Raw genomic sequence first — 21872 nt, 5'->3', positions numbered from 1 at the left:
CTCCCACAAAACATCCTGGATCTACAACAGCACCAGCAACCCCACTCTGACCCAGCAGCTCCACACCTGCAGTGAGATGGGAAGGCCATGTTCTCCCATTCAAGGTAGAGAAAGATTCCTCATTTCTCAGAGGAGCTTAGTTATAATTGCAGCACCACAAATTGTTGCACCAACCACCAAAACCACAGAAAACTATAGGAAATCTGAACAGTAAGAGCTCTTTAAAGATTTCCTCCAAATCTCCTACTTCAAGCCTCTCCAAAGCTTCAGCTGGAACTGAGACATGGGAGATGCTTCAATCTGGTCTAAACCTGCTTGCCAGACTCCTCACAAACACAGCTTACACTCAGGAGCACCAAAATCTTGGACAGCTGTTGGGAGAGGTCACACAAACACAACCATGAGCTCTTTGCCAAATGTGTGTTCACGTTGTTGTGGCATCCACAATGACTCCATAATCTCCTGTGATATTCCTCTGATCTCCCAGAAAGCCATGCAGGATTAAACAGATATTCTGTGTTTCCAGAAGTCTTTATCTGCCTGAGGTCTTGGACAGCTGATGAGCTGCACTGCCTTGGGGTGAGCAGGCAGAGAAGCTCCCTCAAATCAGATTCTCAGTACAGACCTAGAAACCAGCACTGAGTTTGAAAAACTCTTGGTGGCATAAAGAGGAATCAGCAGACAACTGAAGAGCATGCACAGAGCCCACAGCTGCTCTCCCAGGACAGACAGGGAGCAGGCAGCTCTGCACAACATTCCCTGACACAGGCTGGCACCCCTGGACCTGCTCCCCCTGAGGCCAAGCCTGCCTCAGACCGAGGATGCTGCTTGCACTGCTGGGATGCTCAGGAAAGCAGCAAAGAGTGAGCAAGAGCAGGACAGTGAGCTTTGCAGGAGAAATCCTCAACCCAGCTCCTTCTGAATTGTCCAAAGCCCTGCTCCCCAGACAATCCCGCCCATCAGAGCACTGACCCACAGCTTCAATTCCACCTTTGTTTTTTGGTTTGTTTTTTTTTTCAGAAGAAAGGTGATAACCTGCAGACCTTCACTGCCCCAAGCAAAGCAGGAGCAACACAAGGTCCCACAAGTGATGTGCTCAGCAGCACAGCACATAATGCAGTGCCAGGGCAGAGCCCAGCCTCTCAGCAGGGCTTTTAACAGAGTTTGCCATTATCCAAATGATGATGGGAACAAACCTGTCCATCCAGCAAGCACAAGCCTGCAAGGTGCCACGCTCTGGTGAGGTTCTGTTACCTAATCCTGCCAACTGCCTGTGTTGGTGGAGTGGTTTGCAGTAACCTTCTCACGTCCATGGCTCTAAAGCCCCTTGGGCTCCTGTCCCCCTGCAGCTCACAGAGCTGCACCAAGCACAGCAGGTGAGACAAAGGCACCAGCAGCTGTGGGGATGCACTGGGAGATCTGTGACACACAGCAAAACCCTTCCATCCTCCAAGGCAGCTCAGCTGTGCAAACCAGGAGCAGAGGGAGCCCCAGGTGGGAAAGGTCACCAGTGCACCCCCCTCTCCTGGCTCTGTCCCCAGGCTCAGTCAAGCTGTCATGGCTCCTTCTGACCTGATGGAAGGATTTGCATATGCCCTGAAGCCAGCATGACTGACAGCCCTTCCACTGTTATCCTCACTTGTGTAATTGCAGCAGCTATTCTTGTACACTGAAATGTCTAATCTTAGCAAGCCATGGAGCTGCCGGGTAATGTGGACCAGCCGGGAATTTCCATGCAATTACTCACCACTGCTACTGGCACTTACTTTGGCTGGTAAAAGTCCTTCTTGTCTGCCGACCCCAGGCTCTGCAAGACACAAAAGACAGATGTATTTATTTTTTTACCCTTTGCCAAGTGAGTGTCACTGATGAGGATGTGTGGGGAAGCACTGAAAGGCACGTGTCTGTTGTTTTCCTGCCCAGTGGGTCTCAGTGTTGGACAGGAGAGCTTGGCCCTGCAGCCTTAGGCAGTACCCACAGCATCAAAGATGTAAAAATAGAGACTTAAACTAGAGGTGAGAGGATGCATTAGATCTGAACTCAATGTACTCTGGCACGTCTGTGTGTCCTGCAGAAAAGTGGCACCTGGTGTCAGAGGGGACTCAAGGCCTGTCAAGTCCCCCCAGCTGGAAAGAGGACAAAGTGCAGGGTTTGGTGGAGGGGCTGAGCCACCACCACTGCAAAGCCCCTCTGGCAGGTCAGGGGCTGAGCCCCAGGCCCACAGTATCTGCCAGGAGCAGAACAACCAAATTCTGCTGCCAGGAAAACCACACCAGGCCTCAAGCACGTGCAAAATAGGAAGCAGAGAGAGTCCTGATGCTCGCTCAGGTTCCTGTCCCTCCAACTCCACCCCAGCATGATGGAGTAGAAGTCTGAGAGCACCACAGATGAGCTGTGCCATGGTTCCCTGTGAGACCCCAGTGAGGCCAAGCCCCCCCATGGGGCCCCTGGGGGTGCTGGGCACAGCACAGACCCCAGCTGGGGAGCGTGGCCAGGTGGGTGCTGGCACACACACAGAGCAGGAGTGCAGCTCCTTGTGCTGTGAGGATGGGGATGTGTACCCCACACACACCCCACTCTGTCCCCCATCACGCCCTGTCCAGAGGCACCCACAGCAGGGCCTGGCCCTGCCCCGAGGCCCCAGGGCATGGCAGGAGCTCCCAGAGCACAGCATGGCACCTGCTGCTCCGAGGGTGTGCAGGGCAGCCTGTGCCCAGCACAGGGGGATGCCCATGGCCGGCGGCACCGGGACAGACAGACACAGAGCCACCAGACCTGGCTGTCACCAAAGCTCTTGCACCGCCACAGCCCTCTCCTCCTCCTGCTCCTCCTTGTCCTGGGGATGATCCTTGTCTGTGCACCCTGCGGGCTGGAGGGCAGGGGGCAGCAGCGCAGGGTGGCCCCGTTCCTGTCCCCGTCCCCGCGTGTCGATGCCTCTCGCAGTGTCCCTGTCCCCGTGTCGGTGTCTCTCGCAGTGTCCCTGTCCCCGCGTGTCGGTGTCTCTCGCAGTGTCCCTGTCCCCGCGTGTCCGCGCCTCTCACGGTGTCCCTGTCCCCGTGTCGGTGCCTCTCGCAGTGTCCCTGTCCCCGCGTGTCGATGCCTCTCGCAGTGTCCCTGTCCCCGCGTGTCCGTGCCTCTCGCAGTGTCCCTGTCCCAGTGTCCGTGCCTCTCGCAGTGTCCCTGTCCCCGCGTGTCGATGTCTCTCGCAGTGTCCCTGTCCCCGCGTGTCGGTGCCTCTCGCAGGAGCCGCCGGGGCTCGGGGCTGCCGCTGGAGTTTTGCTCTGTGGTTGCCAGGCAATGGCGAGCTCCAGCTCCAAACAGCGGGAGCAGCAGGGCCGAATGCTAATCAGGCCCGCAAGAGCGATCCCAAAGCTTCCCGTTGCCAGCCAAAGCCACAGAGTGCTCCCACCAAAGCCAGCAGGGAGAGGAGGACCCCAGCTTTTAAACAGGCAGGGACCCACTGCCACCAAAACATAACCAAAAGGGAGCTCTGGCCACGCCAGCAAGATGGGGATGTGGTTCTTGGTAGGTGACCTCTCCATGGCACGGAGATGTTGGGTGGTCACCGGTGCAGCGGGGAGGCTGCAGCCACCCCAGGGCACACAGGGTACAACAGTCTGTGTGTGTGACATCCTGGTGCTCAGCCCAGGGCACACAGAGGCCTGAGGGCAGAGCTGGGAGCACACGAGGAGCAGCTTCCATTTGGGGTGAGAAGCTCATCGGGAACAGCTGGAGCTGTGTCAGGGCAGGTTTAGGTTGGATCTCAGGAAAGGTTCTTCCCCCAGAGGGTGCTGGCACTGCCCAGGCTGCCCAGGGAATGGGCACAGCCCCGAGGCTGCCAGAGCTGCAGGAGTGTTCGGGCAATGATCTCAGGGGTGCACAGGGATTGTTGGGGTGTCTGTGCAGGGCCAGCAGCTGGGCTGGATGATCCCTGTGGGCCCCTTCCACCTCAGGAGATTTTCTGGTCCTGTGTTTCTAAGATGTCACCTGCCCTGGTGCTGACTGTCAACATGCAAGAGCTCTGAGCAGCCCCACTGGGTGGACTGGGGACAGCCCTGGCTGTCCCTGCTGCTCCTCTGGCCCCACAGCAGCACGGAGCTGCAGCAAAGCCCACAAATCAATGGCCAGACACCAAACTGGGCTGATCCAACACTGGCACAACCTGCCCAGATAGGTGGTGGATTCTCCGTCCTTGGAGACATCCAACACCCACTGGACATGGTCCTGGGTGTCCAGGATAATCCAGGGTAGGTGATCCTGCACTGAGCAGGAGGTTGGGCTGGGAGATCTCCAGGAGATCCCCAGATCTCCCAAACCACTCTGTGCATTCCTGAGGTAGCAGAGAAATGAGCAGAGCAGTAACTGCTGAGGGTGAGTGATGGCACCTGAGCCATGGGAGCTGTCCTGCAAGCCCAGAGCACACCCAGGAACAGCTCCACCCCTTCCAGCACAGCATTCCCATATGATATTTCCTTACTTCCTTAAACTTGCACCCAAAACCCAAAGTGTCAGGGGAGGATGGATTGGTTTCAATGAAGTTCATGAGTCACAACAAATTCAGTTCCTTCTGCTCTCTGTGCTAGTGGGGATGACAGAGAACTGCTGATACTTAAGGAGAAATCACCCACAAACAGTGTTCTCAATGCCATTGAAACAACATCTGGATAACCTGCACCCCACATAGCCAGACCCTCCACCCAGCCACAGTGGAGATGTCCACGGAAAAAGCTCCCATCAATGCCATAGCCAGTGGAAAACGAAGATTTTAGATATCTGAGATAAAACAATGAGGAACTATGCAGAGAGATTAAAGAACCCCACCAATAAACTGGGCAGTGGTTACAGCAATGATGAGCCAAAATTACTAATTTTAATGCTCATGAAGAAAATAGCAAATAAGGAGGAAAAGCAGAATTTCAGCAACACGTCCAAGGAATTGGGCCCCGAGGAAGACCAGGAGCTCTGACTCAGCTGGTGGCTGTACCACCACCCCAAAGTCTGCCCTCCAGTCATTTCTTCCCACTTTGTGTCTCAGTTTTCCCATATTGCTCAGGCACAGCCCTTTGCCTCCTCACCCCTTCTCCAGAAGAGAACAGGACCGTGCCCAATAGGCAGGTGGAGCTGCACAGGTCAATCCCACCATGCTGCATCTCTCTCTCCCAAGCAAGGCGGCCATGGATGCAGAGGGCTCTGGGAAAGTGTCCAGGAAGGCACAAGAACCACCAGGGAATGGAGCAGAGCTCGCTGGAGCCTTTCCAAGGGCAGCACAACGTCCTGGCAGGAACCAGAGCACTGAGAGAGCTCAGAGCCCTGCCTGGGAATATCCTCCTCACAGGGGGATTGGTTAATGAAGAGGTTCATGAGGGATCCCACAGGGAATGGGGGAGGCTGTGGGCAGGACTGCCACGGGCACTGCCTGCTGTGCTGTCACACACAAGGGACAGCAGCAGGGCTGGGACAGTGCCACCAGTGCCACCAGGTACCACAGCCTCTGCCACCCCCACAAGAGGGGGAGGTAAGGGAGAAGTGGCCAAGGGAAGCTGGGATGTAGGGAGGCAGGGTCAGGCAGAGGGAACACACATCCTGGACCTTAGGGAAAGTGTCCTGCCAACACCTCCAAGGAGGAGGGACAGAGCAGGTTTTACAGCACTCACCAAACAAACCAGTGTACAGGGGACAGGCCCTGACCTTACTGGGAACTGGGACTGGCTTTTCTTTTCCTGCCTGTTCCTGAAGCCTGGGAACTGAAAGAGGCAGAGGAGCAGAAGGGGGCCTGGTGTTTTCCTGTGCCTTCTGGGAGGAAAGATCAATTCCTCCTGCACTGAGAGGGATCTGCAGGCTTCTATCAATGCAAATAAAGAATAAAAGCTCAAATGCCAGCCTGTGTGCATGCTCTGCTCCTGGATGGTCTCCAGACTCCTGGAGCAGTGACTGCTTGTGGCTCCTGTGCATCCAGGCAGAGCTGAGGATGGCAGAGAGGTGCAACTACAGCGTGGCTCAGCTCCCAGAACAATCTGGGAGCCTCACAGCCCCCCAGACACCTCCTGCTGCTGCTCAGGGCGCCGGGAGCCCCCAGCCATGCTGAGGCAGAGGGAGAGGAGCATCACCCAGCTCTGAGCCCTGTGAGCCCCACGCTGCAGCGTGAGTCACCCTCCACTGGGACCCACTGCTGCTCCTGCTTGCTCACTCCACTGATGACTCAGGCCTGAGGAAGCACACTTTAAGGCCCTTAATGAAATAATTTTTTATCAGCTTGTCTTTCTAAAACAAACACCTCAAGCAAGGCCTGCATCCATCTCCTCCCTTTTGTCTGAGGCACCGGGGTGAGGGACTGTGGGCATGGGCAGCACAGAGGCACCTGCGGGGGCAGGAGCAGCCCTGCTGCCCTGGCACATGGCACTGGGCAGGGCAGCCCCCAAAACTTCCCAGAGCATGTGCTCCATCCCTCCAGGGGCCCAGCAGGGCCAGGAGAGGAAGGTGGGACACAAGGCTGCTGTCCCAGATGATGCTGCACATCCCTGGAAGTCTCCAACGCCAGTTTGGATGGGGCTTGGAGAAACCAGGGATAATGGAAGGTGCCCATGGCAAGGGGTGGGACAGGATGAGCTTTAAAGTCCTTTCTGACCCAAACCACTCCTTGATTCTATGAATCTGGGCCAACAGGAATGCTTGAATTTGCTTGTTCAATTTCACTTTTCAGGCACTAATTAAATAATTTTGTGAGTTCCACAGTGCAGGTAAGACAGCAGCCCAGATTCCCCAGGCCAGCTCATCTGTCCAGCCAGCCCTGCTGGTCCCCAGGCAGAATTAGCACAACATGCTGCAGACAGAAATGATGAGTGACTTAAAGGAGTGTGCTGAATTTCAAAATTCAGCCATGCTAGGAAGATTACAGACCTGGGGTTGGAAACAAGGATGTTCATGGAGGGGCTAAGACAGAGGTATTGTTTTATTTATTTCGCCCTGCCAGCAGACATAAATCCTGTTGTACTTTTTCCTCCCATAAATGTTGCCAAGCATAATCTTGGCTCATCTTTTTTTCTAGGCAGCGTCCCTGGGAGAACAAAGTTATTAGCAAGGCTGAAGAAGCCTCATGCAATTATTTAGCAGCTATACCAAAATAATCCCCAAAGACCGGTGGCTGCTCACAGGTGGCAGCTTTCTCAGTCACTCCAATAAAATCTGGCTCAGTAACTCCCAGCGTAATCAATGCCCACACAAACAAACCAGGGGAAAACTGAGGGATGACTGATTTTTCCATGCTAGAAGAGGATCCTGCAAAGCAAGCTCACCAGCATTGCTGGCTGCAGGCTGTGCTGCCACCCTGCCACTGTCCCCTGCCAGCACCTCAGGGCCCCTGAGCTGCAGCTGGAGCTAGGCTGGGCAGACCCCGGGGGGATTTGGGCACAGGCAGGAGGTGCTTGGCCCCAGGGCAGGGCAGGGGTTGGGGACCCTGGCTGCACAGCCTGTCCCCCATCCCTCCTGGCTGTCACCTGGATCCTGGTGGTTCTGCTCCAGCACAGCCATTCCCCAGGCTCTGTGTATCTGCAGCATGCTGCAGTTATGAGTAATCAGGAGGTGATGCCTGACTGTCGGAAGGGGAATAAAATTCAGAGCCTAGGATGTGAGTGGTTGTTTGGGAGGAGGAGGAGGAGGAGGAGGAGGAGGGAGATGGCAGCCCCCAGCCCAGCTCACAGCATCCCCCCAAGCCAGGGCTGGAGCAGGGCCAGGCTGGGTGCTCCAGGCAGCCCATGTCCCTCCAGCCCAATGGCAGGGGCTGGCTGGGGAGCCAGAGGGCTCTGGGAATGCTGCAAGGCTGCCTCCCTTCTGTGGGCTCCAGCACCCACCCCACCTGCCCCCAACAGTGCACTGCCCAAACAGCCCCAGCCCCGCCAGGGCCTCGAGCTGATACAGCCCCAGGCAGCCCCAAAGGGCCAGATGAACCCTCAAACCCTAAAACTCGAATTTCAGGCGGCATGAACCAGATTGCTGAGCTGAAAATCACAGAGGTAACTCCTGCCTCCAGTGTGGGGGCCAGCCTGGAGGGAGCTCCAGGCCACCAAGCTGGGGGCAGCCCAGATTCCCAAAGGCCATCCTGGATGGAGAGCAGATCCTGCTGTGTGCTCAAGTATGGAGCACAAGGAATGGAGAACTGGGGTGACCCAGCAACACAAATCTGGTGGCAGCAGAAGGTCAGGTGGGGCAGGCAGTGCTGCCCAGATGAGAATGGCTGGCTCAAGGAAAGGAGGGAAGAGGACACAACCCTCTGGCAATCACAGAAGGGCCTTTGTCAGAGGGTGGGATTGTGGCAAGGCCAAAGCACCCGTGGGACCACGGAGAGGGGTGTGAGCCCTCAGCCCCAGCCTCTCACCATTGTGACCCTGCCCCTTCCTGCCTCCAATGCAGAGGATCTGAGGAGGGGGTGGCAATCCCCCCCAGACCCAGCCAGGGAGGATGCCAGTGGCTCCAGCATGTTCATTCTTCCACAGCTCCCTCATCCCAGCTCAGAGCAGGAGTCTGACCCAGCTCCCACATGGGCCTGCAGACAGCCCTGACCCCGTGCATGCACATGGGGCAGTGATGCACATCCCAAGCTGGGCTTTGAGTCCAACAGAAAGCGAAAAACAAGCTGGAACCAGAGAAAATGGGGTTTGGACCACTGAGGGGGAAGGAGGAGGGAATGTGGCTATGCACACACAGTGCACTGAGGCAATGCAGAGAACAGAAGCACGGCCCTGCAGAGCAGCAAACCCACACCGGGGAGCTGGGGAGCTCCTGGGGCCCTCCAGGCCCCTGCCCAAGACACCACTGAGCCAGTGGGGAACAGGGGCTGTTTCTGTGTCCCCCTGCTGCCACAGCCTTGCTCAGACACCAAGCCGAGCCCAGCCCCTCACAGTGCCAGGGTGTGTGAGCAGGTGAGCTCCACCCTGCTCCAGCTCAGCTCAGCTCAGGGGCAGGGGCCATTCTGCCACCCCCCTCACAGCTGGGACCCAGGAGGGGAGGCCTTGGTGCTTTTCTAGGGCCTGAAATACAAACATGAACCTGGTTCTTTGGAAAATGGGGTGACCACCGAAGGGTGCTGGCACTGCCCAGGCTCCCCAGGGAATGGGCACAGCCCTGGGGCTGCCAGAGCTCCAGGAGTGTTTGGCCAGCACTGCCAAGGATGGCCAGGGTGGGATTGCTGGGGTGTCTGTGCAGGGCCAGGGGCTGGACTTGGGTCCAGCTCTTAGGTCCAACCTGGGTCCAGTCCCTGTGGGTCCATTCCAGGGTGTTCCATGATTCTGTGATCCCCACCCAGCCTCTCCCTGAGCCCCAGGACAGTGATGGGAAGGGCTCTCTGGGACAGCCACATCTCCAGCCCCTCACTCCAGAGCATGTCTCTGCAGCTCAGCCTGGCCCTGCCAGCAGGTTGTACACTCCTCAGGGCCAGGCCAACCAGAACAGTGCCAAATTTCCCAACATCATTAATTCTGTTTCCTCTTCTCCTCCACCTCAGAGCTCACCCCTACAGGTGCAGTGCACAGTGGAGCAGGATCTGTGTTGAAGCAGAGGAAGGAGCCAAGCCCTGGTTCCACAAACCATGCCAGCATGGCTCCAGGGACCCCACACCCCCTCCCTCAGCAACTGCGCCCACAAAACTGGGCTGCCTGCAGCACAGACCCACAGCGACTTGGGGTTCCTTGCCTGCCTTCCTGCGGGAGGAAAAGCGAGTCTGCTCACGAGCATCTGCCAGCACCCTCATTAAACAAGCCCCTTTGCACTCCCTCCTTGCCTTCCCACCCCTTGCAGCATCTCCCAGCCCTGCTCTCCCCAGCTGAGCCTCTTCCCAGCCGCGCTCCCCGTGCCGAGGGGAGCTCACCCACGAACCCCTCGCAGCTCACACCACGCTACGGCTCACCCAAGCTTCAAAGCATTTCTGTGCTGAGAGCTCATCCAGGAAACTTTGTGTTGTGCCCTGCTATCGCAGTGCTGCATGCCTGCAGGGGTTCATTGATGCACAGACAGCCATGCAGGCAGCACGGGCTCTGTGCTGGAGCCTCCCTGTGCAAGGAGCTCCCTGCCAGGCCGCCACAGCCACACCTGCACTTGCTGCTGCTCCGCACGGAAGACCTTGTCAAATTGCTGGCAAAACCAGGGGAGCTTGTAAACCTGCCACCTCCACAGCCCCCAGGGGGACAGGCACGCACAGGCCTGGCACCCTGGCTCTGTGCTGTCAGTCACCAGCCCTGCAGAGGGGCACAGGGGGCAGAACGTGCCAGGGAGCTGCAGGCACAGGCTGCAGTCACCCGTGGCCTGTACCTGGTGGGCTGCACACTTCCCTTCTCCACCTTATTTTTCCTTCTTTTTCGTGATTAGAGCCTGCAAACCATTACAGCAGCTTGGAGCACATCGGGAAGGAGCTGTGCTTGGGTTTAAGTGTTTGCAGGATCAGGGCTGAGCTGTGGAGCTGAACTTGCTGCTATTTATAGAGGGAAGCCCCGAGCACAGCACGTGCTGGAGGGGAGCGTGGCCAGGCCTGTGTTCCTGCTAAAACCTGGTGGGTTTTTTATTTTGCCTCCTTTTGGGGAATGTCAGCTTCCTGATCTCATAATTGCATTCATGTGCTGCCTGGTATTTACAAATGGTTTTGTTATTTTTTAATCTTTGGACACACCAGGTCATAAAATCCCAGACTGGTTTGGGTTGGAAGAGACCTTGAAGTTCATCCTATTCCCCCCCCTGCCATGGGCAGGGACACCTTCCACTAGACCAGGCTGCTCCAAGCCCCATCTACCCTGGCCTTGAACACTTCCATCCTCCTACACGTTTATACTGGTTTATAGGTGAGCTTCTATCTTTCATCACTGGTTAAAAAAAAAAAAAAAAAAAAAACAGGAAAAGAAGCTAGATCCGAGTAGTAACCTCATCTCCCAGGACCTGCAGCTAATTAACCACACCCTGTGGTGCAGAGTGCACTTCACACACGGCCCTGCTGCCCGCAGCCTGCCTGGGTGTCAGCAGCCTGACAGCAGCTCTGCCCTCCAGCCCAGCTAATTACAGTGTGGGGAGCAAACGAGGGTGCCCTCCCTGCCCTGCCTGCCCTGCCACCCCTCCCTTCCCCTCCCGTGGCTGCTCCCCTGTCGCTGCAGCCTCTGACAGAGAGGATGAGGATGCAGGGCTGCAGCTCAGGCTCCCCTTCCCTGAGGCTCCCGGGTGAGCAGCACAAGGATGAGTGGCCCAGAGATGTGTCAGGGGGTGTCCAAGGGCCCTGAGCGCACCCCAGGGGCACCTGGGCAGGGAGCAGGGCTGCCACCACACCCCACCGTGACCCTGCCCCGCTGCAGAGCCAGGCTGCTGGTCCCACGCCACCCCTGCTGTCCCTCCAGCCACCCCAGCCCTCCTTGCACAGAGCTCTGCCTCTCCCTTGGCTCTCCCGCTGCCTCCATGCACCCCCAGCACTGGGTCTGGGGGAGCCCCTCCAGTCTGCTGCAAAACCAAGGCCATGGGAATGTCCCTCTCCTCCAGCAGCCCCTCGGGAGGGACAAGGCACAGATGTAAGAGGAGCAGAGTGGGACCCACCTCCACTGCCTGGGGTTTGCTGCCCCACAGGGGAGCCTGGGCACCACAGACCCCCCCACAGGCAGCAATGCTGTCATCTCAGAGGGCACAGCCAGGACCAACAAAGCACAGCACCCTCAGGAAGCGTCCTCTGCCATCAAAGCACTCCTGGGGTAAATAACACACGTGGAAAATGGGGAGGATCTGAGCAGAGCAGGACCAGGGGACATGGTTGGTCACCCAGCACAAGTTATGAACACCCACAGCACACATGACACCTGCAGGGACATGAACAGAACCCAGCCCTCGCACAAGACACAGAATTCCACACGGCTGGAATGGGTTGGAAGTGACCTTAAACCTCATCCAACGCCCTGCCACGGACAGGGACACCTTCCACTATCCCAGGCTGCTCCAAGTCCTGTCCTGCATGGCCTAGAACACTTCCAGGGCTCCAGGGGCAGCCACGGCTTCTCTGGACAGCAGCACCCACCCAGAGCTGAAGGCACCATTGCAGAGCAGCTCTCTCGTGCTTTTGGCCCTGCAAGGGGCTCCCCAAGGTCACAGCATCTGACTCAGTCAGTGTCAATCAGTGAATCTCCACTCCCAGGAATGTGGCTGCCACCACAGAATGGCCTTAACTGCTCCCAGCCCTGGGGGAAGAGCAGGGCTGTTTGCAGAATGACGTGCCTGCCACAAAGCAAGGATGCTCCTCACAGCTGGCCTCTTCATCGTCCTCCTCTTCCTCCTCAGCAGCCAGCACTGAGCCCAATGCATGGGAAAGCTGCTCCTCCTGCACTGCTCATGCCTGGGGAGCTGATGGGGCTGGGCAAGCTGGGTGCTACAATTTGCTCCTGGGGTGCTGCCTCAGCTTTATCTCAAGGCAACAGCAGCTAAAATATGATTTGGTCAGAACAGGGACAGATGTGACTCAGAGGGAGCACCTGAGCTCCACAACACAGAGCAAATCCACTGCTTAGACACAGCAGGAACCACTTCACTACCTGGGTAACACTGAAAGGTCTGTTCTGAGCACTCCTTTGCCACCATCAATTGTCCAAAGAAACTCCTCTAGGCCTAGAAATTCACTTTGACTCTCAAGTTAAAAGTATTTGTTTAAATAGGGCTTGTAACATATCAACTAACCCATATCAGAGCAGCAAGCTCTCTGAAATTCATATGAAGCTGTGGCTGCCCCACCCCTGGAAGTGTCAGGTTGGAAGGAGCTTGGAGCAACCTTGGATCGTGGAAGGTGCCCCTGCCCATGGCAGGGGGTGGAATGAGATGAGCTTTAAGGTCCCTTCCATTCCAAACCACTCCATGGTTCTAGGATAATATGCCGCAGGTTTTTGGGAGCATCATCAATGTGAGCACAGAAAAACTTACAAGAACTTTATCTATTTTGGTTACAGGCGAGGCTTTAAGAAGAAAGAGCCCCTGGAGCTTTGCAGATTTCTCTTGGAACAGCCTTTCCTGAGGGATGGAGGCACTGGTTCAGTGCTGGCCACACATTTCTCATGTAGACAGGGGGGAAGAAGGAGCCAGGGGACAAGGACACCCCTCCATCCCCACAAAGCACACAAAGCCACCCCATCTGGTAGGAAGACTGAGGTCAGCAGTAAGGTGGGGACAATGATGACCTTGCTATGTCCCCAAGTCCACCTTCCCAAGTGGAAAGGGAGTGGGACAGGCAGTCCCTCACTGCATCCATACCCTGAGCACTTACAGAGGCTCCAGCCAGCCAACCACCACCATTGAGGAATCAAAGTCCATAAAGGACGCACAAGACACACTACAGAATAAATTGAGTACATTAGAAAAAGCCCAGAGAGGAAAAATAGATTTTTGGAACGTGTTCTCAATCTCATTAATTGGGAAGACAGCCTTGGAGGGGGAAAAAAATGATTATATCCTCCCCAAACCATTATCCGCTCTTCAGAGTGTATCATATGAAAACAGTTATATAAAAGAATAAATTATATTTGGAATGGCAAGAACCCCAGAATAAAGCTAGGAACTCTGATGTTCCCATATAAAGATAGGAGACAGTTATCTGTTCCAAATTTTCCAGTTTTCTGCTGCGCCAATTCAAATTCACTACATACCAGCATGGCCATATAAAGGGGACTCCACCCATGTGAGCTTGGAAAGAGCAGTAATCCCCCAAACTATCAATTTAATGTATGGGGATAGAAAATGAGGGAAGAATGTACTCCCAGAAGGAGCGCTCTGTTAACGACATGGCACAGGGCTCCAGAACGTGCACACAGCAATATCATTTACAGGGACCTCTGCCTTGGGAGACCCGGCTGAAATCGAGATTTCTGCACGCAGACGCCATCGATGCTGCAAATTAAATGTCCGCTTCCAGATCCAATGTGAACTTTGTTTTTGTTTTATTTTCTACTATTTGCTCAGTGTCACGTTTCTTGGCCGGCACTAGGAAATCATCTCTTCCTTGGGGGTTTTTAAATTAATTTTCAGCCCATCTTGCCCGGGCTGTCCCGAGCAGCAGAGGAGTGAGGATGCCTCAGGGCAGGGCTGGCACCAGGCAGGGCGCTCTCAGCCTGACCCCTGTGGAGGTGCTCCAGTCCCAGCCTGAGATGTGGGTGCTGACCCCATGCAGGAAACCCCACATGGGCAGCCTCAAGCTCCCCCTTACCCTGCCCTGGATCTGAGGTGGATTAAAATCCTCCTTTTTCCTGGATTTCTGCAGATGCAACACAGCACTGGCAATGCTGTTAGCATGGGCACATGGCCCTGGTGTGGGCTGGGGCACAGCAGCAAGGGGCCAGTGACACAAACATGGCAGGCAGGAGGTGACCCTGAATCTGCCCACACACTCCTGAGCCCCCAGGAATGTGTTGTCATGTTTGAAACCACAATACAAGCTGGTTCCCTGCCTGAACTACACAAACAATACACAAAGTGCAGGTGGTGCCTTTCCAAGTTTTCTTTCCTGTTTGGAGTTCCTGTGCAGGAGACCCAGTGAGTGGCCCAGCAGCTCCATACTCCTCCCACCAGACCTGTGGAGCCACTGCTCACACCAGGAGGCAAGAAGACAGGAAGGATGGTTAGGAGATGGAAATATGGGCCAGGAGATGGAAATGAGGGCTACAGCCCATCTTTCATCAGTTTTTAAACCAGTCAAGGGCTGGCACAGAGAGCCCTTGTCACCAGTCTGAAGCTTCCAGTCCCTCTCCCTGGAAGTGTTCAAGGCCAGGTTGGACAGGTCTTGGAGAAACCTGGTATGGTGGAAAGTGTCCCTGCCCATGGCAGGGGGTTGGTACGACATGAGCTTTAAGTTTCCTTCCAACCCAAGCCATTCTATGAAGAACCAGCCTGGAGAAGAAATTATTTTCTCCAGCTCTGCCAATCTAATAAAAATCATTACAAAATAAAACAACAAAAAAAATAAAACCTGAAAGCTAAGAACTTTCTAGAAAGCAGCTCTGGTCGTGCCCTGAGAGCCTGCTGGGGACAGCAGCTCCAGGCCCCGCTCCCCTGTGCCATCGGCACCGCGCGGCGCCAGCGCCCTGGGACGGAGCCGGCAGCCACAGCCAGCCCTGTCCAAGCCATCAGGATGGATATGCAGATAAACCAGGTCACAGAAGTGTTTCCATCCCAGCCAGACAGTGACTAAGAGACGGCATTAATTTGTTCCTCAGCCCAAGTTTAACTTTTCAGACCAAGAAGAGCCAAATGGTCGTTCCAAGTGAAAAAATACTGCAGGATGCATTCCTTTGCCCTGTCCCAGGAATACCCAGGGATTCATGATTTCAAGATGGAGTTGACAGTTCTTTCATATATCACTAAGAATAACAAACCAACCTTTCTGTTTTTCTTTTCATTCCCCAAATGCTATTTACTGGTTGCAAGAAGCCACACGTCATGTTCACATAGCGCTCTGGGAAGGTGGGGCTGGACGAGCTCCACATGCTCTTAGTGCAGCACTTCAAACCACCACAGGCAACAAAAAGTTGTTTTACTGGCAGTCCTGCTGTCAGCACGGAGAATGAAGTGTGTATGAGGGAGCATCCACCTTCCACCCCTTTCTGGACTCACTGTGAAGGCTCCTGGGAGCTTTACCAAGGATGTGAGACTGAGAACCCAACTGACAAACCCTTTGGAGCTTGAAAGCCCTTCTGAGTTTATTCAGAATTTGGTAATCTGCTACAGCAGCTGTGTCTGTTGCCCTGCCTGGTTCAGACAGTCCCCACATCACAGCAGGTACAGGGCAGCACGTCCATGCCAGGGCAGGGAGGGACCCACATGCCCAAGTGAAGGGACAGCAGCCCAATGCCTCACTGCAGGGCCCAGTGATCCCAACACCACACAGAGGGCTGGGTATCACCAGAACCTATCACACAACAGCCTTTTTTAAAATGTTTGCCTTTTAGGGCCTCCAGAAAATGGTGTTTTCAATGGCCGGGCTCAGAGACTCATCCAACATCATGCCAAGATGGTGGCAGTTGTGCCCAGCGAGAGGCATCCCCAGCCCCAGTGGTGCCCTCCTGTCCCTGGGCTGAAGCTGCAGGGCATGAGGCACCACAGGGTCCCTGGGATGCCTCACACGACGTCAAAGTACTTGTTCCTGCAGGGAGAGCAGATTTGATGCTGTCAGCCTGGCCAAGGGCAGCACAGCAGAGCTCTAAACAAACACTGCTACAGCGCTCACGTCCAGCTCCGGCCACAGATGGAGCAGAAGGGATGCCCATGACGTGATACAGCCTCAGTAAATCCTGCCAGAGAGCTCAGACCATGTCCTACCCACATCTTGTTTTATAAAACCATGTGCTGTCTCACAGCAGGTCAGGTCAGGGCTGTGCAAAGCTTTCAGCCCCAGCATCCCTCTCCTGAAAAATTCCCTACCAGCTCTGCTGAGGGGCCGTGATCCAGAGAGCCAAATCCACCTTCCTGTGGTTACCCAGCAAAAGGGCTGGTACCACACACTGCTCCTGCCCCTTTGGAACCCAAACAGTCCCTTCTCCACCACTCAGGACCTGGGAACCAGTTTTAGTCCACGGCCAAACAAGCTGCAGGAATGCCTGTGGGACAGTGATGGGAGAGCCCACAGAGGCCCAGCCCCATGAAGGACGTCAATGGCAGCCCACTGTCACTTGGGGGACAGCATGGTGACAGTCCTCACTCCCCCTGGACATGGAAACCAGGGGGACAGGACCCACCTGGTCTCCAGCAAAACCCTGGGCAGCTCCAGCCGAGCTGGGTTGCTGTGGGAGGGCAGCCCAGCCCAGCATCCCCAGGCACGGACAGACAGACAGACGGACAGGGGCTCTTACACTGAGGCAGGGCATCCTCCCGGCAGCCAGGCAGTCAAAGGGCTGTGCTGAAATGCAGGGGCCACTCGGGAGGCAGGTGACACATGCTGCGTGCAAAAGGCACAGCTCCAACCTGCCGGGGCTTTCGGGGCTGGGCAGGGCTCCGGCTCCTCCCCTGCCACCCACAGCCCTTCCCTGTGGCAGCTGCTCCCGGTCCCACCCTGCAGCTCCTGCCATGCCCTCCTGCTCACCCCATCCCACCAGCTCCAGCTCAGAGGGCATGGCAACCCTCCAGACCGGGGTAAGGACTGGGCCAAACCCCCCTGAGCCATGGCTCAGCCACAGCAGCTCGGGGCTGGCTGCCACAATGGCACCGGAGGGGTCCCTCCTCTGCTGTGCCCCTTGCCAGGCACAGCCTCCCACACACAGGGGTCTGGGCAGAGCTCACCTCTGCACTCCACAGGGCAGCAGTCCCCCAGGGTGCTTGCTGAGCCCTGCTGGCCTTCCCCACAGCCAGAACCAAGAGTCTTTATGAACCTCGTGACAAAAACAACCGCCTTGAATGGATTTTGGCTTTTTCCCAGTAAATCTCTTTGGTACCCCCCCAGTCTGATGTGCAATCACTCACCATCTCTACAGCACTCAGAGCTGCACAGAGGTCCCTGCTTCTCCCTATCGTTCTCGTCTTCTCCTTCTGTCTTCTCTCCTTGTCCTCCTCCTCTCCCAGCCGGGTGGCCAGGCAGGGCAGCACCTACTCCAAGATTCCTATCCGGCCGCCCACAGCCTCTCCCAACAATTACAGGCCTCTGCAGCTGTCCCAGGTAAGCAGCAATGACAGACCTCGAGGCAACTGCATGGAAATGTCTGTTCAGAGGCAGGGTTACCTGTCCCAGCCAGCTCCTGCCTGGAGAGGAGCATCCTGCACACCCTGGCAGCATGACAACCCCAACCTGGATGGAGGGAAATGAAATGACACCAACATGTCCCTAGAAAACAAGGGTCTAAGTATTTTCTAGGGTCCCTGCATCATTCCAGCGGCCCCACCCCAGTCCCATGGCTTCTTCCCAGGTCTGTGGGGTTGGGGTGCCCACCCCAAAAGCTTGCTGGAGCCCAGCAATTGCAAAGACAGAGTAATCCTTTAAGGCCACATCCACATCCAAAGGTTACTGGTGAAAACCCAAAGGACAGTCCTTGGCAGCCACACTCAAAATGTGGGTGCTGGGGCACTGGGCAGTGTGGGGCAGAGCCCTGGGCAGTGGCTGCAGGAGAAGCCTCAGCCCTGAGGTCAGGGTGCAGCTGCTCCCCAGAGAGGCACAGCCAGGCAGGGGGGCACTGTGTGATGGGCTGTGGCTACACCAAACACCCAATCTCTGACTTCTGGGTGTGATCACAATGAAAGCCCAGAACCCCCACCCAAAGGACAAAGCTGGGAATTCCCAACTGCAGCAGACACCAAGCCCACGCTGCTGACACAAGGCACAAGAAACTTACAGCTCCTCTCACCACAAGCAGCAAATGACCTTGTTCCCCCTGTGCCATCCCTCAGGAGCCACTGAAGGCATCCCTTGCCTTATCCCTGTGTGATCCCAGCCCTGCCCAGCAGCACCAGCCCTGCCAGATTGAACACTCGGCACAGACTCAGCCCAGCTTCCCTGTGCTTTGCAAACAGCAGCCTCTGACCTCAGGAGGGGCATGTGCCCCAGCAGGGCCCGTGTTTCCCACTCCCACAGTCTGTCCATGAAAGCCCTCACACTTCCCTGCTGAGCAGGACCCCCAGGACCCCCTGTCCTGTCCATCCACTGCAAGGAGCTTCCTGGTCACTGCCTGCTGCTCTGCCTGTGTATTGTAGGGACATGTGGCAGATGGGCACACCAGGGAGGATGCAGGAGGCCCTGGACCAGCACAAGCTTGTGGCAAGTGAGCAGCAGCCGAATTTTGCTGACCACAGGTGTAAAAAGTGATTTAGAAATAAATATGAGCATAGATCTTTGGGAAGGGTGAGGAGGAAAAAGGCTGAGGAAGAACTGGCTGAACCGGGATAAAGAAACTCTTGCATCCAGACCCCATTTCTCTCCAGAAAGAGCCAAAACTTTAACAGGAGTTTGTGTTAAAGCCTCTGATCTTCACTGGGGTTTCACCTTTGGGCACCACATGTTCACACAGCCAAAGCCCAAATTCAACTTTAACCCAAATAACATTAAAAAGATACTCCAGGGATGAAGTGACTTGACAAGCTCCAGGCACACCCAGGGACAGAACACTAATGGTGTGTGTCACAACAGGGCTCTGATCACATGGCCCTCCTGGCACTCACCCCATGTGCCTCAGTTTACCCAGTCATTATGGGCAGGTGCAGCAGTGCCCAGCTCCTGCAGGGCAGGAGGAGGTCAGGTGCACATCACAGAATCATGGAACCATGGAATGGTTTGGGTTGGGAGGGACATTAAAACCCATCTCATTCCAGCCCTCTCATCCTCCCATCCATCCCCCACCTCCCACTGTCCCAGGCTGCTCCCAGCCCTGCCCAGCCTGGCCTTGGGCACTGCCAGGGATCCAGGGGCAGCCACAGCTGCTCTGGGCACCCTGTGCCAGGGCCTGCCCACCCTCACAGGGAACAATTCCTCATTCCCAATATCCCATCTAATCCTACTCTCTCTCAGTTCAAAGCCATTCCCCTGTGTCCTATCACTACATGCCCTTGCAAATACATGCAAATAAATAAATAAATAAATAAATAAATATTTATATGCACACACTCCCACCCACACATATTAGATCTGCATTTGTATTTTATGTTCAATAGTGCTGTTCCCAGGACTGCTCCCAAAGGAAGCACAGCCCCACTCTGCTTTGGCTGGGGGTCGGGATGAATAAGCAAGAGGAGGGAGGAAAGCCATGGCCCTGGGGGGTCTGCCTGCAATCAGGCAGCGTTTCAGCAGTGCTGAGGGAAGAAATTAAAGAAATAAATCGTATTTTGTTCGTGCTCAGTGAACACTCACTAGAGAGTCATGATGAAACCACACATATGCTTTTCCAGGCAGGAGACTGCAGTGCTGGGAATCACGGGCTGGTCCCAGGGTGGCACAGAGATGTGGGTACTCACAGCAGGAACAGGATGGATGCTGACAGGGGAGGAGGTGTCAGAGCACAGGGAGCTCTGGCCGGGGATGGGGGGTGAAGCAATGGATTTGCCATGCCTGAAAAGCTGGGCTGAGGTGGGGTGCTGGGAGACGAGCAGAGAGACGAGAGGGGAGGTGCAGCCTGAGCCCTGTGGCTGGCACAAAAGGGGCAGCAGAAAACCCCCTTGACAGAACAGACCCTGCCCAATGCCACCATGGCACTGCTGGGGCTGGGCACCACCTGCTGCCCTGCCTGTCCCCTGACCTGGGGGATGAGCTGGTCAGGAGCATCCCAACATCTCAGGATTCCCAGCAGCAGCAGGGTGGGCATGGCGCCTGCTACAAAAAACGAATTGGGTGAGCCAGTTTTGGGGCAAAAGAGCAGTTTGTGAAGAGGGGAGAAAAGAAAATAATTAAAAAAAAAAAAAAAAGAAAAGAAAGGGGAAAGACAAAACCGCTGTGTAAGAGATGAAGGGAATGGGGGGGGAGAAAAGTTTAGAAGAAATCCCTGGGGAATTGTGGAGAAGAAGAAAAAGCAGAGGCACGCCAGGCGCGCTGGAGTGCGAGCCAGGGAGCAGGAAGCGCCTAACTAGGATGGAGACAGAGATACTACAGAGCCCGGTGACGTCAGGGCGGAGCGCAGCGGTTTCCAAAACAACTCCAAACTGCAGCCCAGAGAGGGATGGGGAGTGCGGCAGAAGGGGAAACGAGATGGGGCTGGGCGCTCCGAGGGAGCTGGAACAGGAGCTGCAGGCGTCTGCGGAGCGGAGCCCGCTCCCCCGCTGCCCGCTGCCCGCTGCCCGTTCCCCGTTCCCCGCTCCCCGCTGCCCGCTCCCCGCTGCCCGCTGCCCGCTGCCCGCTGCCCGTTCCCCGCTGCCCGCTGCCCGCTGCCCGCTCCCCGTTCCCCGTTCCCCGCTCCCCGTTCCCCACTGCCCGCTGCCCGCTGCCCGCTGCCCGCTGCCCGCTCCCCGCTGCCCGCTGCCCGCTGCCCGCTGCCCGCTGCCCGCTGCCCGTCGGTTCGCTCTGGCGGGACGGGCTCTGGGGAGCCGGCAGCCGCGGAGACAGAGCTTATTGTAGAGCCAGGCAGCATCAGAAAGGAAATTCCTGAGGGTGTTTGCCTAATTGACACGCACAATGAAGTTACAGTCCCCCAAAGCCCCTTGCTGCAAGAAGGTAAATGCTGGATGCTCCCAGAAGCAGAGCCAAGGAGTGAGCAACAGCAGAGCCAGCGACCCAGAGGAAATAAATCTGCACTAAATGGGAACCACACACAGAGAGCTGTCCTGATGGCAGCAGGCGGCTCTGCCCCAGCCTGTTCGGATTAGAGGGTTTTATGGCTGTGCTGGCCTTGGGGAGCCTGGCCAAGGCGGCTGGGTCGGCTCAGGGCTCTGTGAGGAGGGTGGAGAACAAAGGGAGAGGGCAGAGTGAACCCCCAGGGTCAGGCTGCGGTGCCCTTTGTCCAGCCTTGCAATGTGGGACTGCCCCCTGCGCCCTCAGCTCACCCCGCAGCTGCTGGGTGGGTATGGCAGCACCCTGTGGGTGAGGAAGGGTGGCACAACCACCGTGGTGACTTTTCCTGTCTCCCAGCCTCAGGTGTGTTTCTGCCGGAGGCTGCAGGAATTCCTGCAGGTTCTTCATTGCCAGCCTGGCCAGAGCCAAGGCCAGGGCAGCACCTGGGTGCTCCCACACCTTTGCTCTCACAGCTTCACCTCCTGCCAGGCTGGAGCCTGCCTGCCCTCACGGGCTGTGCTGCTTGATAATCAGCACGGCCATAACTGAGCTGTCCTGGGGCCGGGGCTGATCCTGGAGGTATCCTGCAGCAATCCAGGCCTGGATCCTGCTGGGACACAAGGATCCTCACTCTATAACACTGCTGCACATGTGATGAACCTGCTTGGTCTCAGAACCTACTGAGGTTGGTCTCAGGGCTGATCCT

The 21872-nt window shown here is 56.2% G+C and overlaps 1 protein-coding gene across 3 annotated transcripts in view; it reads right to left on the bottom strand.

The window, feature by feature from the left end:
• Positions 1-21872, bottom strand: part of LOC131090189 (ankyrin repeat and fibronectin type-III domain-containing protein 1-like) — a 200240-nt gene that overhangs the window by 76400 nt on the left and 101968 nt on the right. For all 3 annotated transcript variants that reach the window (XM_058035382.1, XM_058035381.1, XM_058035383.1), the window contains exon 4: positions 1767-1807. In XM_058035382.1, coding sequence (XP_057891365.1) covers positions 1767-1807 — 41 coding nt within the window. The remainder of the gene's footprint in view (positions 1-1766; positions 1808-21872) is intronic.

Source organism: Melospiza georgiana, chromosome 16 (assembly GCF_028018845.1).
Source record: "Melospiza georgiana isolate bMelGeo1 chromosome 16, bMelGeo1.pri, whole genome shotgun sequence".
Taxonomy (NCBI): Eukaryota; Metazoa; Chordata; class Aves; order Passeriformes; family Passerellidae; genus Melospiza; species Melospiza georgiana.
The sequence above is the reverse complement of the archived record's forward strand: the minus strand, read 5'-3'. Positions and strand labels throughout refer to the sequence as shown.